This window comes from Archocentrus centrarchus, unplaced genomic scaffold (assembly GCF_007364275.1).
Source record: "Archocentrus centrarchus isolate MPI-CPG fArcCen1 unplaced genomic scaffold, fArcCen1 scaffold_153_ctg1, whole genome shotgun sequence".
Classification (NCBI taxonomy): Eukaryota; Metazoa; Chordata; class Actinopteri; order Cichliformes; family Cichlidae; genus Archocentrus; species Archocentrus centrarchus.
Genome location: NW_022060198.1, coordinates 1,051 through 20,097, shown reverse-complemented (window position 1 = coordinate 20,097; position 19,047 = coordinate 1,051). Strand labels below are relative to the sequence as shown.

At 40.5% G+C, this 19,047-nt stretch overlaps 1 protein-coding gene across 1 annotated transcript; it reads right to left on the bottom strand.

The window, feature by feature from the left end:
- Positions 1-2,783: 2,783 nt before the first annotated feature.
- Positions 2,784-16,647, bottom strand: LOC115775484 (sorting nexin-13-like). Its single transcript, XM_030723014.1, is given in 25 exon segments — positions 2,784-3,114; positions 4,254-4,366; positions 4,451-4,519; positions 4,619-4,764; positions 5,422-5,493; positions 5,604-5,765; positions 5,975-6,085; positions 6,184-6,291; positions 6,882-7,021; positions 7,024-7,059; positions 7,670-7,739; positions 7,842-8,012; positions 8,130-8,234; positions 8,426-8,619; positions 9,739-9,838; positions 10,014-10,102; positions 10,243-10,381; positions 10,515-10,598; positions 10,844-10,932; positions 11,030-11,134; positions 11,409-11,527; positions 11,617-11,738; positions 16,145-16,234; positions 16,378-16,480; positions 16,597-16,647. Coding segments are annotated over 23 exon segments (2,658 nt in total). The 5' UTR covers positions 16,223-16,234; positions 16,378-16,480; positions 16,597-16,647; the 3' UTR covers positions 2,784-2,878.
- Between the last annotated feature and the right edge of the window lie 2,400 nt (positions 16,648-19,047).

Sequence of the window (19,047 nt, the reverse complement as noted above, 5' to 3'; positions counted from 1 at the left end):
GCTCATCTTGGTGGAATAGGACATTAATAAATTAAAGCTTTATTTTAAAAAGCTACAATGTTTGAGAACCATTTATCATTTTAAAACATGCCCTGGCCTTGTAAATACACATTGAAACAGCTGCTGTAAAAACAGGGCAAATAAGCAGTCTAAACATCATGTTATGCAGGGCTCAAGTACTACTCAGTACGAAGAGTGGTGTAATGGAGTCAGAATGGCTCTGCACAAATTGAGTGATTACTACTTTAGTTTTTAAAAGGGTAGTCATAGGTCACTTTTGTTTTCTGCACTTGGAAGCGGTCTGTTACTGAAAAAAGCAAAACTAGAGACAGTGTCCTATTATCCAAGAACTTCAGATGCTATAGCAGCTCTTCACTTTCCAATTTCCTGTGTACCAAAGACTCGTGTGGCTGATCTTCCCTAAGCTGTTAGAGCAACCTCAGCAGCATATAATTAGGCTTAATGGGTGTGGTATGTTACTGAGTCATTATGAAGGAAAAATAAATAAATGCTGCAAATACTTCAGACACCATGCACACTGTAAGTCAGTTAGTCTGAGTTACCTTTTATTAGTGTTATACTGTTCTGAGCACAACTGCTCACAAGGAAAAGTTTGATAAGCATGATGCCAAAACAAACAAAAAAAAACACCCTAAAGTCATTTTCAGTCGCATAAAATGATCATGACATTCTGATTTTTTTTTTTTTTAGGTTAAAGAAAAATATGAAAATAGAGTTGACAGTACATTTAGGCACACTATTAACACATACTGTACACAGATATGCACAATTTAATTTTCATTATCATATTCATATATACTGGGGTTAAAAAAGACAAGCCTTCCTGTTGTATGGAGAGGTGTGCAGAAAGTTAAAGGTGATATCTCCTTCGCCATCATAAGGGACACATTATTCACCTCCCAATAAGAGAGGCTCCAGTCCAGTCCACGTCGTCCGACTCAGCCAATCAAGAGTCCACCGGCGCTGCTCAGTGCAAGCAAATCACAGCAGACGAAGTTTCCGTCCAATGACTGCAGCAGAATGGGGCGCTGTTCAGTCAATGGGAGCGGGACTCCCACACTTGCTACAGTAAGTGCTTATTAGCAGTGATTCTAGTGGTCACAGGACACAGCTCTTCTGTGAACCTGTTTGACCCATTTTTATGGGCGGGGGGCAGAGTGGGTGGGTGGGGTCTTTTCAGCAGTCAGTTCATAACAACAAACATCTCTTCACACTTAACAGGCTTAAATGCATAACAGAAAAGAAGCAGTTGTTCAAGGCCGCCTCTGAACTAAGTGTCACTGGGCTGTGATGGGAAAATCCCCCTACTACCATCTAATAATCATCTCTGATTATTTCTGCAAGGGTGGGCTGGAGATAAGTGAGAAAATAAGCCCCTGCACACCAAAAAAAACAAACAAAAAAAGTCAGACTTATAAAACAAGTCTGTAAAATAAACATTGTACTTTTACAACAACGGAATGTTAAATTGTTGGGGTAAGAAGACATTTCCAGGAAAGCTTTCGTGTTTTCTGCTATTAAAACAATTTTCAGTATACAATGATTCAAAAATGCACATGCATTAAAGAAAACAAAAATATTGCACCAAATCCAAGACGTTATCCTCTGAACAAAGGTGATTAGGGATGCATCTCCATACCTCTCTCGATTTCCTTATTATGTTCAGTCGCATGAAGGCGAGCTACCTCTAGCGTGCATCTCTTGGTCAGTGTATACTGTATATAGATTTAAGGCTGGTTCCCTAACACACACTGACAGGTTCTGACAGAAGAGGGTTGCATCTTCGTGCTAAAACACACACACACACACATTCACACACAGTTCTGCATGAGCCAAATACAGAACAGACCAGAGAGTACATTCTTGAGTAGTCAGGCCCCTCCCACGATAACACACCTCAGCGTGTTGTCACAGCCTCACCTTATAGGTCATTAAAGGTCAACGTTGCATTCTCTTTCTTCACGTGATATGAAACACAGTAAAGTTTAGAGTATCCCAATATCACAACAGTACACGTGTGAACAGCATGAGCTTTGGTCAGCACAGGTTATGACAGTAGCATTAAAAGTGATGGAAGCTGTTCTTTACTTTGATGTTTAAGGGTGCTAAATTGATGTAACACTTTTTTTGGGGGGGGGGGGTCAAGCACTGAGGCTAGAGAAAACAAAATAAAAGCCTTTTCAACCCATATTTGCTCAGTCACATATTAAAAAACAGCGCCTCTTAAACCCAGTGCTATCGACATTTTTGGTTGCTGTGAAAACAGTGCAAGCGATTTTGCAGCTCAAATGTCTACAGCATGAGGGAGAGTTTGATGACAGCTGTGTGGAACGTTCACTGATGTGGAAGAGAACTGTGCTGGCTGAAAGACAGAAGCAGGAAGGTAAGGCAAGGTGTGGGTCTATGTTATCTAGGTCCTGCAGTTTAAAAACAATACAGTATTTGTGGTCTGCTCTCTGGACCATGAAAAAGCAGCGTTGGCTGGCCCAGAGTAAAGCTCAACACAACTAAAAAGTCCCAAATGGAGAAGGGAAATATATAGGAACTAAAAGAAAATACAGCCAAGTTCAGTCTTGGTGCAAATTATGAGATTTGTGTTTGCGCATGTGTGTATGAGTGTAACTTGTCCTTATTTCTGTCAAGACAGAAACAAATCAACCAGATAATTGGAGTGTTTTCACCTTCAGGAGTGTGTGAGGGAAGAGGAAGGGCAGGATTCTCACACACAAATGCACACACCTCATTGTTCACAACAAGCCCCCCCCCCCAAAAAAAACCCCACCACCACTCACACCCTCAGCTCTCAAATCTCTGTGTGTCTAGTTGGCCCTTGTCCTGTTGCCTCTCTCCTCTCGTGTCACCTCTTGAGGGAGGTGGATTTCAGTTTCTGGTTGTATCTGTGGATGCGTGGCGAGCGGGAGTGTAGCTTGACAAAGAGCTCTGGGAATTTGTACTGAGGGAACATGGTCTCCAAGAAGCCCTCCAGGAAAACGTAGACTAACCGACGGTTCATGGGTTGGTACTGAAACATGTCAAAGACACGGAGGATGCCCTTTCTTGTGGTATCGGCTCCGATGATGTGCTTCAGCTCGTCTGAGGAAGAGAGGGAGGGAAAGGGTAGATATCAGCAGTGTGCACAACATTAAGGAGGTGGGAAAAAAATAGGGTTTAGGTTCATCTCCCTCTGCTCTCTTCTTTCCTTGAGGTGACAGTGGTTGTGCTTTAGTGCTATAAATAGAATAAAACTGACTTGAATTTGTTCTGAGTTTACAGCAGTGCAAATCATTCAGCTTGCTCTTCAGTTTGCAATAATAATCCTTGAAATTTTTAGTTTGATAGCAAAAACAAAGCAAAGGCACGGGATAAAAGTCAGATGCACAGATAGACGGGCGGTATGACTACAATATCCTCCCACTTTTTTTACGCGAGAGGATAATAACATATTTTTCTGTGTTATTATCACAGTGCATGGGAGACAGATGATTCCAGTAAAAAGCAAGTGTGCTTTATCAGAGTTGGCAAACATCAATCAGAAGTGTGTAAGGAGCAAATCTTCTAGTTTCTCTTGAACCTTTCAGTTTTCTAATGTGCTTTCTCTGCCTCTTTCTAGTGCATCAAGTCATAATTGTCTCACTGCACCCTAGACCTGGACAGCAGATGGTTAAACAGTATTTACAGTGGGCATTTATATCTCCACTGAACACAAGAGGGGGTAATGAGCATATGCCAATCATTTCTTCAAAGCAGACTGGACAAAGCACAGAGGTGAATCTGGATGCTTCTCACTGACTTATTCCAGATTCTCACACTCCTCATCTAGAATACCACTGGGGTGTACTTCAATCTTTTCCTCACATAAAAATATATTTTAAATCTCAAATTGCCCAACATAGTTTGGAGGAGTGAGGAGGTTTTCTGGCAGCATACAGAAGAGCAGTGGATTCCTAATATGACTGAGAAACCCATTTATTCGACAGCTCTTGACGGACGTTGCCAGTTTGACTGCAGACATCCAGAAAGACGTCACTGACTCCTCTCTCCTTACAACTTTTCCATTCATATTCAGTGGGATGAGCTAAAATACAAGCATGATATATAAATGAATGGGAAAAAAAGGAGGCATTTAAAACAAATGAGAAGTGCCGTTTATCTTAAGTATGAGGGCTTCAAAGATAATGAGTAAGCAGATGGCGCCAGCAATATAAAATGTGTAGGTGTGTGTGTATTTTCACCTGGCATGATTCCCAGCAGGCTGGTTTTGGCAGCTACTCGTGTCCTCATGCGGATGCTCTTGTCCCGGCGGGGCGGGGTCTCAGCTAGAATACCATTGGGCCAGTAAGAATCCCTGTTCAAAGGCGGAGACACTAAAAGTTATACAATACTCCTCTGACTAATCAGAGATCCTTGAAATAAAAAGGCAATGTCTTACCTGAATTTTTTAACATAATCTGCCACCTGCTCTGGCGACGTCAGGTAGTCCACATGATCCACTATTTTCCTACAGAAAGACGCAAACATTAAATGTTTCTAACTAGTCTTTGTGCCAACATTCACCCAGTCTGAACTGTCTTTTCTAAGGATTTGATGTGGCTCTGACCTGTTGATTGTGTCTCCATATGTGGCCCTGATGAGCTGCTGCAGAAGGTTCTTAATGTTCCGGCGCAGCCACTGGTTTTTCTCTTTAAGATCAAACACCTCATCCATCAGCAGCAGCATTACCCGGAGTGGAATATTATCATCCACCTGGAAACCATTTTATTTAAAACACCTTGAAATGAAATGGAACACCTTGCAAACTAGCAGCAAACCCTCACAAGTTCTGTCACATAGCGAAGTTTGTTCACCATCGAAGGACGATTCCAGATCTAATGATCCAGAATGCTGAAAATGATTGGGTCAAAAGATAATTAACTCCTGTAGAGTAAGAAATAAAGTCAGTGACATGCAACTAACACTAAAACGACAAATATAACTAAACCTGATGTAATATGACAACTTCGGGTGGTATCTATTGCAGCGTAGCATTGGCACATAGAAAAATTTGGGGTGGGCGAGTTATGTGCCCTGCTCAGTGCCCTTCTAGTTCCTAAAAGCAAAGATGGTGGCAAAGTATAACACCCAAAAGAAAAGCTTTATAAGACCTTTTTTTAGTGGAAATTTAGCAATTAAAAAAAATTTTTTTTGTTTCAAATATTTTTATTAGAAGCACAGCACAAAAGTATAACGGCCCCATAAGACTTATGCTTCGTTTTGTTTTGTTTTACAATGCCCCTAGGGCACCTGCACATCTGTGTGCAGAAATTTAGCAATTTTTTAAGCTGTTTCTAATCAGACCTCATTGATATCTGGAAGTTTGTGCTCAGAGGCATTTCAAGAGAACTTTAGAAGGACTTTGCTCACATTGTCATCGAGCTGTGCAGAGACTCGACAGTGTTCAGGGTCGATGTCAGACTTGGGGAGGAGTGGAGGCACCTGGGAATAAAGAGAAAAATCAGAGGTTAGATTAACAAATACAGGGGATCAAGCAAAGCTTGTGCTTCATGACACTTATTCAAAATACTTGCAGTACTGGACGGTTCTACCTTCAGTATGGACTGTTTGATGTCTTGACCCAGTTTTTCTGACATGCGACCCATGTTGTCAGAGACTTTGGTCACTCCCTCTGCCAAACTGTCTGGGAGGGCTTTAACTGCATTGGATACATTTCTCATGGAGCTCCGTAGAGGATTCACAAATGTGTCTATCTGATGGGGGAATAAAACAAGAGCAGAAAATGAACTTTATAGACAAAATCTCAGCTAAGTTATAACAATACTGCTAATCATACTTTTAATTACTATAAGTAATCATTTTTACAGCATATAAAAATCCCAATTATCTACTTTATGTAGTAATTTAAAAGAAAAACACTGCACAACACTGACAGGTATTCATATTTCAGAAAAAGAAATACCTTCCGTGCAAACTCTCCTTTGCCCTTGCTGTAGGCCTTGTTCTCTAGGAAGTCATACACATAGGGGATCAGAGTTGGGCAGGCCTTCACCATCTCTGGGTTCAGCAGCAACTGTAACAAACACAAAAATGTATTTATAGAAGGGAGATAACAATGTATGACAATAAAAAAAAGAATAGCATATGCAAACTATCACATAATAGCATTACCTGTAGGTAAGCATTGAGGTCTTTTTTTCTCTTCTCCAAGAAGTCTCTGTCCATGTTATTGAAAGTTTTCTTCCCCGGCAGTTTGAGGATTGATGCCAGGTTCTCAAACTAAAGCGGAACATATAAAAGATTCAGAAGAAGAAAATTGCAGCTGATGCTGCATCTTTAAATACTGTTTTTGACTTATTATCAGCTAAATGATTTAAAGACGAACTACTATGCTTTTCCTTATTTTCTATCCTGTATACATTTACTGTAACAATGCTGAATGCTAAGCCAAAGTTGTAAATAATGTACAGGTAATTCCTATAAGCCAAAACCTCAGGCTTCAGACTGCTCGAAACACTTTGTTTCCAACACTTATTTTCCCCAATTCTCTCGAGCCTTCAATTTGGCTATGCGGTCACCTTGGGCCTCAGCTCTGACTGTGGAAGAGGCAATGCTTCTGTTTGCAGAAGCCAGGCGAGGAGCAGCCAATCACATGAAAGCAGGCTTAAAGTGAAATGAGGAGTTGCTCAAAGAGTCAGTAGATGATGAAAAATATGTAATTTGTAACTGTAAATCATGTAAAACTACTGTAATAAAATGAGATCCCTCACCCCATCCCACCCCCACCCCACTGAAAGACACACACACACACACACACACACACACACACCCACACACACACACACACACACACACACACACACACACACCTGTTCAGTGATTCTCATATGGAAGTCATGGAAGTCTGAGTAGCGGCGGTAGGTCTTCCAGGATTCCTCACTGCCATCTTGGTTGCGTCTAACCACAGTGATGGCGTACAGTGCGTAGGTCTTACCGTGGTCATTGCACACCCTGCAGCACCCCAAAAGCCGGGGAGACAAGCATCAGCTACTTGATCCGGTAATACATCCAAAAGGAAATTGGAAAATGGGGGATGGGTTGATAAAAGCAGTAGAAAGAACAAGAGGACAAAAGGAAAGTGTTGCATGTGTAATTATGGGGGGCGTGAAAGAACAAGCAGAGGGGGAAAAAAAGGGAGCAAAGTGTATATGAATGAGATAAAAGGGAGGAAAATGTGTATAAATGGGATAAATAAAAGGGAGGAAAGTGTAACAGAATGGCAGGAAAGATAAGGGAGGGACAAGGAAGGAAAAAGGAAAAAACAGAAAAATAGTGAAGGTAATGGAGTGACAGAAATAAAGAATACTGGAACAGTGTGATGTGACAGCAGACACATGCAGATGAATAGAGCTTAGCGGTAAAATGCTTTAAGAAAACATGCAGGGGAGGACCAAAAGGGAGAACAGATACCCAATTCCAAAAGAAAGTCTCTCACTCTCTCACACACACACACCCACACACACAATTCAACATTCAAAATGTTACAAGAATACCAAATCAAATCAAAAGAAAACACATAACCTTGTGCATTTATTACCCTTTGTGTCAGCAATTCCCCAAAACAAAAACCAACCTACTGAAAACTCGGTGAGCATACCTGTGTCAGAGATGAAGGCAAGAAGGTGCATAGATTCATCATGGCAGGAATTGGGCAAGTCATCCAAAGACTGAAATCACAAACAAGTCATCATAAACTAGTAATAATAACAACAGCATAGACAATAACCCATAAACACAAGTCCAATATTAAGTGGAAAAAAAAAACTCACTAGGTTTATGCTTCCTGTTGGAGAACCATTGAAGGACTCTCCATCGCCATCATCAGACCCTCGGTAGCTTGGCTCTTTCAACATGTCCAGCTCTGCTAACATGCGGACATAAAGAGGGCTCTGCTTGAAGGATGGGTAATAGCACTCATCACGTAGCATCATGTCATACACCTGTTGTAAAGGACAAGCAATAATATTTGTTAGCAGAGTGGGGAAATAAAAACAAAATAATACAGCAGAAGAAAAAAAAAAAAAAAAAAAAAAAAAGAGGTGGGGGGGTGGGGGTACCTTTCTCTGGATTTCATCAAATATTTCTGGTGTGGGATCGTCTTTCCGTAGCTTCTCCCCAAGTCTTGCTAGTGATGCCTCGTCCACGTGCACCCTGGGGGATGCCTGTTGGAGCAGACAGAGACAAGTATTTAACTATACTAGACCACACAGATGCAAGAGAGCTGTACTTTAAATTTCCCTATAAAGAAATTACCATTTCCAAAGAAAAGTTGGGAAACTGTGCAAAATATAGCTGAAATGAGTGTGGCTTAAAATATTTGATGAGGCTGTGCATGTATCACTTTTTCAGCTACCTTTTCAGAGAGGTACTGCTCATAGACACCCAGTGCAGCTGCTTTCAGAAGCCCCTTGGTGGCACTAGGCTGCTTCTTGCCATCTTTCTGCCAGCCCTGCATGGCCTCCAGCTGCTGCTGTGCTGTCACCCTGTATCCCTCCACTGTAAGCCAGAAGAACAGCTCGGCCTGGGCCCCCGCTGCCTGCATGAAGTCTGGGTCAACAGACAGACAGCACTTGGTTACCTAAATCATATGATGCTATGGCATACTTACAGGGCCAGTGAATTTTGGACTCGGTATTTTTGGCAGGCTGTGGTCTCCAGCAGTCTCATTTCTAAAGATCCATTTACTGTTAGACTGTCATGATATTGGCCTTCTACTTGTTTACAGTTTTGGAGTTTTGTGATCTACGCACAAATGTCATACAGCATGCAAAAGATCAAAAATTCTAGATTAACATGCGAAAACATTTCTTTTTTCTATGAATTTTTAACTTGAAGACATCAAAATGTGTCCATTCTTTGAATTATTTTGGTTTATTAACAATGTAGAGAGAAAAATATTCACTTGTAGCACATTCATAAATTATTACATTTCTGATAAAAAAAAAAAAAAAATTCCACTAGGTTTACAAGAGACCGTCAATTGATCACAATCCACACAGTGTTATCACCACATGCTAAAGACTGAAAACTCTAAGGGGGAAAATTTTACTGGCTGACTGGCTAAGCAGTGTAGCTGCACTGAATGGGGTTTTCCTCTCATAGCCGGGTTGAGGATTGTGGCAAAATGGTGCGTTGTTTATTTGCAGTTTATGCATCAGAAAGTGGTGAATTTTTGAGAGAGAGATTTTTGAGAGATATTTGCAGACAGTGAAGTTAAGATAACAAACATTGGAAATGTTGGAAAGTCCAGCTATTCTTGATTACATCACCGCTTGGCTGTTTTTGTGCACAGTCGGGATTCTGGGTCTTTGGCTAATTTTCCAGTGATGCGTCACAAACAAAAAAATAAAACATTTTAGGCAGCATAAATACTAGCATGCCTGGTTTAGTTATGTTTAGGCTGCTGAATGTTTTCCACAGCTGAGCTGACACAACTCGGCTTTGACTCCTAACTTGCACACACATGTACAAACTCTTATAATCTAATCTATAAAACAAACAACCTTTAGAAGTCTGTCATGCAAATGAGTATGTCTAAAGAGACAGGTTGGAGTCATACATTCAAGAGAAGTAGAATAACAGGGATTAAAAAGATAATTAACAGAAAAGTTTGAGATTATAACTACAGTGAGGTTTGGCATCTGTGTGAGGTGTTGATGTATTTACCCATAAAAAACTGCAGGGCTATGTTGTGGACAAGAATGTGATCCAGCGGAATGACACAAAGCTTTCCAAAGTTGGCTGCCAACTTCAAGGCATCAACCTCCTACACAACACAGAAACCGAATAAACAAAGAATGGTACAGAGAGCAAAGCATTAACATAACTAATGCTGACTTTGAGCAAAACCAGCTGATAGCTGTGCAGACAAAGCTGCACGATGCATGTTTAAACTGGGTCCTCCAATATAAGCACTTTAAAGCTTCCCTGCAGTTTCTCACCTTGCCAGACTGCAGTCTCTGGATCCTGGTCTCACACACCTTCTTCACAAACAGAAGACTGTTGATCTGGTTCTTGATCACATTAATGTCTAAAGGACAGGGAAACAAAAAGCGATCAGGACAGGAGAGGTAAGCAGTGTGCTGATTTCCATAAACTTTATCTAGGTACAGAATGACAAATCAGTTTTCAGTGCGTGTCTAATGTAAATGGAAAAAAGTGAGTGCCCACCATCTCCAGCAGTGTCCAGGGAGCGTAGATACTGCAGCTCCTCCAGCACCTTGTCTTTAACGGCTTCCAGCTCAGCTGGCTTGTCTGTTAACTTGAGGATGTTCATGAAAGCTTCATAGTTACAGCTGCTATCCCGAATCTAGACAAAAAAAAAAAAAAAAAAGGACATTCAGCTACACATACCAGCACCAAATTATATTTTATCCCAACCCTTAAATTAAATGGGTTCTTGGATTGTTTCTTAGACAGTTTGGAGTTGTGTTAAATCTCACCATCCATATCACAAACTGGTTGATGTAGTCTGGGTCACTCAGCTGGTTGATCAGTGGAAGCAGGACACCACGCGCCAGCACCTCCTAAGAAACATAACAGTGTATTTCCAGGCATACTCACTCTAATTTACACTACAAACATGTCACTACACAGCCAGAATGTGCATGCAGGGGGATATAATGGGCGGCTGGCAGCCAGAGTGGCAGCATTTGACCTGTGGCTTCTTCATGATGACTACACAATACAGGTTTTATGGCATACTGTAAGAGCATATATGGATTTTTCTTTTTTGTATTTGCATCTCAGACCAATTTGTTCCTGCACTCACCCTTAGGAAGTATCTCATATTCTTGTTGTGGAAATCTCCAGGAGGTAGTAACAAGTACAGAAGCAACTCACACAAGTCCCGAAGAAACCCTGACAGACACGCAGAGTACAAGTTCAGGGTTACTAGTTACAACAAGAAGTTCTTCATAACTGTGAAATGTAAGGCCAAAAATGGAAGTGTCTTTACCTTCTTCATCTTTGCGTGAAGTGCACACAACATCTCGACAAATCTTCCTTTCCATTTCCATCTCAGCCTCAAAGAAAGACTCCACCAGCTCTTCTGTTATGTCCCCTGTTCAGAAATCACTATTCAGTCACAATCTGCATTATCCTTAGAAATTATCGCCCTGGCTTCATCAAAAACATTACAGGAAAAAAATTATCTGCAGTGCAATCACAATCAAATCTTTTCAAAACATCACAAAGCTTTGATTAAGCACCAAATGATTGTATTGTTATAGATGATCACAATCAGTATTAAAGAGAAGCTGAATCAGATCTGGAAACACAGCAAACATATTAATAACCACAGGGAGTGAGAAATAAAGTGAATGTGATGTGCGTACTTTGCTTGTCTTCTCTGTCACCATGGCGATCCTGGGCTTTTCTGAAAACACGTAAATGGGTAGCAAAGTCGTCCACCAGGCGAGTGGTAAAGTAAGGCTGCCAGTCCACCTCTTTGGACCTTTTCACACACACATGCACACAGTATAAATTGTTTGATATGTTTAAAATATATAAGCCAGAAAATGTGTTTGAATGTGTGTCTTGTACCGTGTGGAGAACTGGACAAGGGCATTCTGCAGCGTCTGCCTGATCTCTGATAAGAAGGACTCATCTTCGCTTAAAGTGTAGTACCAGTATTGGATGTAGTCTCTCAGTGCAAACTGGATTACCTAAAAAGACAAAGACATATGGAAGAAAAGAGGAGAGAAGTAAGGCAAAATTCTGCAAAGACAGCCCAGACTGAGTGAATTGAGAGCTAGAGAGGAGTCTGACTGAGAAAAGGATCAAACAATTAAATCTGTTTACTGTCACGTCACATACAAACATCTGGTGTGAGGTAACAGATATGGAAGTAGATAATTGTATGCTTTAAAGACCATGATATCAAGATGAGCATTTTATCACATTTCTGAAATAATCTCCACTGACACTAAAATGCTCGTTGACACAAATCATGTGACAGCTCAAAGACACAGGGCCTGGGTAAGCAAAAGTCATATATAAAAGTGAAATCTGGTAATCAAATGCAACTGATTAACTGATGTTCAGCAAGTGTGAGCACCTCTATAAATGCAGTTTTGCAGGTCTGGAACATTCAGGTGTGCGTTAACACAATGCCACATTTTTTCCCGTCAGCCCATGTTCAGACTATGTAATGCTTAGAGAAGTTGCAAAAATCCAAGAACTACTTCTCAGACTCTAGCGGTCCTCAGCTAGCATGTTGTATGTTAAAGTTCATGACAGAAGAATTAGAAGAAGACTGAACAGGTTTGGTTTGTTTGGAAGGGTTGCCAGGAGAAGCTTCCTCTCTCTAAAAGAACATGACAGCATGGCAAAATCATGTCTGAACAAACCACAAGACTTCTGTAACAACGTCCTTTGGACAGACAAGACTAAAGTGGAGATGTTTAGCTGTTATGCACAGCACAGCACAAACACCTCATACCAACTGTCAGCACAACAGTGGAGGGGTGATGATTTAGGGTTGTTCTGCAGCCACAGGACCTGGGCACTTTGCAGTTATTGAGTTGACCATGAACTCCTCTGTATACCAAAGTATTCTATTGTCACATGTGAGGCCATCTGTCCAACAGCTAAAGCATGGCTGAAATTGTCATGCAACAGGACAATGATCCTAAGCTCAGCAGCAAATCTACAACAGAATGGCTGAAAAATAAAGTCAGTCCAAGTCCAGACCTCAACCTGATTGAAAATGCTGTGGTGGGACCTTAAGAAAGCTGTGCAAAAACAAATGCCTGCAACTTCATATGAACTGAAGTGACGCTGTAAAGAAAATTCCTCAATTTAAGAGACTGATAAATTCATACAGAAAAAGATTACTTCAAGTTATTGCTGATAAAGGTGATTCTAACAAACTACTGAATGCTGAGGTGTACTTAGTTTTTCACATGACTGTAATTTATCACCAGAGGAGGCCGTGGCAAAGGGAACGAAGCACCCACAGAAAGTTGTAAATGACAAAATGTCTTATAGCATTGTAGAAATAATGCTGGTGACTGATAAGATCCAACCATGAAATTAACATGATCGTCTGCATAATCATTCATTTAACCAAAAAAAAAAAAAAAACCCACCTCCAATTCCTGCCCTAAAAGAGTAGTGTGTATAACTGAGTGGTAAACACATAAAAAGTTACAGGGTTTAAGCGAAAAGGCGTGGATCTCCTTTGATCACGCTACACGTGAATCAGTGCGATACAGACTGAGGAAGGAGCAAAAAAGTGACAAAAATGAAAAAAGTCCTTACATGAGCACATGTTGTGGCTAGGGGAAAAAAAAAAGAATCACATTTATTTCAGAAGCATGATGCGGGCTCACATATCTCTGTACAAGATCTCAGGGTCACATGCAGTGAAAAGATAAATGGAGTATTCCCAGGGGAGGGGAGAGGAGAGATGCCAAAGAAGAGACGTTAGCGTCATCTGACCACCGCTAACTGCTGTGTCTGCACTTACTCTGGTGGCCACACTGCTTTGCTGAGGATGTGCTGAAAGTAAGTTTTTGTGCAGTAAGTGTTGTAACCACAGGATAGTGTGGAAAGAAAAACTGTGACTAATAAACAGAAACCACTAAGTCCATCTTCCTTATCTTGCAAATGCTGGGCATGATGAGTAGAATAAATAGAAAAAAATAAATAATAAAAAAAAGGAGTATAAACACTGTTGCATCAGCAGACTCAAATGTCTCAATCTTTTTCATTTCTAGGACACATGACGACAAAGAGCTTTGGTGTAACGGTACAGAAAGTTTGTTATATTGTGTATCCGGGCTGAGTTTTCAATCAAGTCAGACAAAGTGCCTAATAAATCTATTTTCAATAGAAAAATAAATTCGTTGACAGAAATCACTGTGTGGTGAACATTATGTAAGGATATTTCTATAAAAAACTGAAAGGAAAACAAACAAAAAAAAAAACAGGACAAACATTGCGTGATGTTGTTATGCCAGAAAACAAACATTAACAAACAGAGAGAGGAGATCTGAGGTTTATTCTGTTAAAAGTCAAGAATGCGTCTGCAAGCGTGCACCAGCAACATGGCTTCTATTACAAAGCGTGATGCTTGTACATGATAATCATTTAATTAAGCCATTATATCATTCAATAATTTGTCGCATTTTCCTGCTTTTGGCTATTATATTTTTATAAGTTGAAAAAAAAATATTTAGCATATATCAAAAGACAACGAACGCAGAGCTCCAGACTCATCTGACATGCAGACTTCAATGAGTCATGAAGTGCTTGATAGCCAGTACTTCTCTGTGGCTCAAGGCAATTAAGTCACTGACCAGGGAGAGCTGAGCTGATAGGTCAGACAGAGATCTAAAACCACCACAGTCCAAAAAGTCTGGAGTATTAGCATTTGTCACCCAGGCATAATCTTGGTTACCTGCTCTTAGCTTCTCTCCTTAGCTGCTGTCCTGTTTATCATAAGTACAGCACCTACTCAGAGCTGGGTAAAGTGGACAGTGGTTTTCTCAAAGCAAAAAGCTTTTCTTTTAAACCCATATTAGGTAAAACTTCTCATTGTAAACAGATAATTACAAAATTAAAAATAAGCCTTCGTCAGTTCTCTTGGTTTTCCTTTAACTGCCTACGGGACGAGTTCTATGTGAAGGAATTATTATAACTTTTCTGTGAAATCAAAGGATGTAATGCTCTGGACCCATTCTCTCTCTCCTCTCTCTCTCTCTCTCTCTCTCTCTCTCTCTCTCTCTCTCCCTCCCCCACTCTCAGCATGAACAGTGAGCAACAGTAGCTAATGGTACAGGAAAGAAGTAACAAGAGTACTATTAGTGACCCTCAAACCAGCAGTGCTCATGGAAGGAAAATTATAGTAGAAAAAGATTATGACCAAAATAGGGTTTAAAAAATACATCTTCTGGCAAAGTAGGTTTGAACAGGTAATAATAGGCCCTTATTTCAGTGGGCTAGAAATATAAAAAAATATATATACCAGTTTTGTACCATTATAAGGTGTAGAGACACAAGCAGAGTAAATATACCTTCAATCATTACAGGTGTGCAACACTAACAACATTATTTTTCTGACCTCTAGAGACATTGGTGTTTACTAACTTTTTTGCATCTTGAGTGCATGGACCTGGACTTTTTGGAGCTTTTATTTATTTTGTTAGTTAGAATCTTTTTTCTTTTTTACTGGCTAACAGTAGCTAGAAATGAAGTCCTAAATCATTAATGCCAACAAAGGGCCACCTCCCAGCACAACACAGACTACATACAAGGCAAAAATAAATAATTATAACTGATATGGCTTCAAATTGTTTTTAGCTGGAAAAAATGTTAGTGAGCAAGCAAGTTAAGGTAAGCCTGCTACAGTAGCTGCTGTGTTGGGTACACAGCAATCTAGCCAGAAACAATTCACAGCCCAGCAGTGTCAGACGACTGGGGTGGGGAAGGGAACATCTAATGGAAAATGCTAATTGGCTAATTCTCAAATTACTAATTAATTCACTGGTTATCCTGTGTTATATTATGTTATAATAGTAGTCAACACAAATCCAGTTACACAGCTATCTCTAACTTAGCTGTGCAACATATATTAGTATTGGTAGCTACGTCTCACCCAAGTGTACTTTCTTGTATTTGTAATAATACTCAGCGTATACACTAGTCTCCAGTTGTTGCACATCGTACACAACATGCATACAGAGTAGTGCAACACAACAGTGCAGGATGGTACGGACTGAAGCTCAGGTACAGCAGTGTGTGAGAATGAGCTATGAGCAAACACAAGGAACACTGCCATTCACCGAATAGCCATGAGTGTAATCAGCATGTAATCAGCATTCAACCAGTTGTTTATTAGTTTTCATTTTTATCAAATGTAAATATGTCCTTGTTGGGGTAGTGACACCAGGAAAGGGGCAAGACGTGCTTATGAAGAAATGAATTTGTATTCAAACAGAGTTTTGACCATGTGTCCATGTATACTATATAATAAAATTGGTAATCTATGCTTCCCCATTATGAAACAAGTATCAAATGCACAAGAAGTCACAAAACTTTTCACAAAGAGCAGCACATAAACACACACCTGTTGTAGTGGTTCATCTATGAAACTAGACCCAGTCAGTCTCCGGTCAATCTTTATAGGCTTTATCTCCAGTTTCATCTCATCCAACGTCTGAAAGACACAAAACAAACCACAATGAGCGGTGTGCAGCGAAACAGGAGTAAAGCAATAAGAGAAACATTAATGAGCTCCATGACATCTGGCAGGCCAGGTCACTTGTTTGTGCAGGCGAGGTCGAAGTGTGTGTATTTTACCTTCAGTATACCAATTTGTGTGGGTGGCAAGTACGAGTGCTCGCACTTTTCCAGGTGTTTCTCGGAGTTGATCTTTCCATAAAGCAAAGTGACCGCAAAGCCCCTGTGAATCAGAAGTGTAATTTAGAAATCAGCTAAAAACTGGTCAGCCAACGTGCTGTGTCTGTGAAAGAAATGTAGGCTTAAGTGAAGACTGGCTATGAAGGTCTTGCTGCTCACCCTCCAATGAAGCAGAAGATATAAAAGGCCAGGTAGAATATGGCAAGGGTCCAAAGTGACAAGGAACAGCACAACTCCAAGACCCCCCCATCCCCAGATGGACAGACTGGCCTGAAACACACATAAGAAAAAAAAAACACATGCTAAATACACAATTCAACTGAGCCCATACTTAAGCTATACTGAGGATAATATTCTATATAATGACCATAAATGGTCCTCAACAGAGCAGACAAAAAAAGAGATGTCTGTACAGGAAGGCATTACATAAAGAGTATCAGACAAAAACTGTGATTGTGCGTGTGTGTGTGTGTGTGTGTGTGTACTTGTGTGCTACATCCTATGGTTTTCCTGTTGTTGTCAGTGCAGGAAACCAAGCTCTAGTTTCGAACCTGTTCTAGCTCCAACTTTACCACATAAGTTACTCGAGTACCTCTTTTTTTTTAATCCTTATCATATCAAAAATACAGATGTGGTTATTAATAAAACAAAAACAAACAAGAAACACCAGAAAACATAAGTGCTACTTTATCTTGTCCACAGAGTGTATGCTGGAGATTGTGATAGGAAGGATGCACCTAACATTGTGCTTCACAAACCTCAGAAGGAGTCTGCTGCAGACATTAAACCAAGCCCTGCACACCTTCAAAAATTACTGTAATACTGTCAATTTGTTTTTATGTGTTAAAGTTATTTATACAAGGGTTCTGAAATGTAAAAGAGAAAAGCCCTCAAATACTCTCACTGTGAAGCCATCAGACAGAATCACTGACAGGCATGATGGTCAGCAGTGATGATCTTTGGCTGCCCTACATTCACGCTCGAGTTCCTTAGATAAGCAGCTCCTCTGGTGGGGCTGGATAGGAACACACAGAGCTTCCTTTGGACACTGAGACATTGTTCTTACTGCCACAGTTGACTGTGGCTAGTCGGATGACACGCATTAGACTAGCTGCAAACAGTGTCACATCCAGAAACATGGGGTCAGTCAGTTTACTGTGTATATACGCAGAGCTAATCAGTGCCAAATTAAGGTACGGGGAACTTGACGAAATAATGACTGCGAAGCGCAATCCACCCATCCATTTTTCCCGCTTATCCAATTCAGGGTTGTTCAGGTTGCTGGAGCTGCTATAGGGTGAGAGGTGGGTCCACCCTGGACAGGTCGCCAGTCTGTCGCAGGGCCTAACAGAGAGAAAGACACATTCACACATATGGGCAATTTAGAATCACCAGTTAGCCTAACACCACTAACTGCATGTCTTTGGACTGTGGAGGGAAGCCGGAGTACCCAGAGACAACCCACACAGACACGGGGAAAAATGCAAACTCCACACAGAAAGGCCCCAGCGAGGTGGATTCAAACCCAGGACCATCTGCGATCCTTGACCTTCTAGCAACAGTGCTAACCACCGTGGCTGCCCCACAAAGGGCAATCTGTGGCTCTACAAACATGCAAATGCACTGTTTTCTTGCTTAATCCTAAAAGATAACAAATAAATTACAACAAGAGAGCAGTGAATGTGTGGATTCATGAAGCCTGATTTATAGTGCTACCTTAAAACTACATTCTACACTATGTAAGGCTTCCCAGAAAAGTAACCACACAACTGTCATAGGTCTTCTTCTCATTAATATCCAGTCATATATCTTTTCTACAGAATTTTTTCAGCTTCAATTGTGATAGCAGAACAATACACAGACACCAGCATGCAAGTATAAATGCTACATCACCCACTACAATATAGGCTCTATGAAGGATTCAATGCCGGACTATAAATCAAGCTTAAAGCTACTGTAGAGGAGCTGCTACCACAGTGTAGCATTGAAGAGAGTTGTGCTGACAGATGACGACGACATCAAGGATCACCTATGGTCAAAGCTACAGGCAATAGCTTGCATTTTTCCGACTGATGCATTAAACTGTATATAAGTTTATAATAACTTTATATATATATATATATATATATATATATATATATATATAGATATATATATATATATATATATATATATATATAGTTCGTAATAAACTGAATCTGCCTCAATATAATTTCATGTCGCACCTCCACATACAACCCACACGCAACACAGCCTGGCCAGGTGGGCACAGGTGCGCACACTCATGTTCATGCATGGTGTGCTGACTGGCTACAGTGATCCATCATCATCACTGCCATCAAATGACAGTAAACAGAAAGACATTTCAAGCTGCTAGGTTAATTTTTAAATCAGAGCTTAACATGAACGCTTTTGCAGAGGCACTCGGTTTTTTTTCCACTGGACATTTTTGTTGGTGAAAAACTCTGAGGTGTGTGGGAATGGAAGCTGAAGAGTACAGGAGAAACGGGTGAGAAATTTTACACAGGGGGAAAAGCACTTGCCAATATAGAAAAACTATACATCTAAGCGAATTCCATAACCTAATACTTGTTCAGCTGTTGGTGTGCA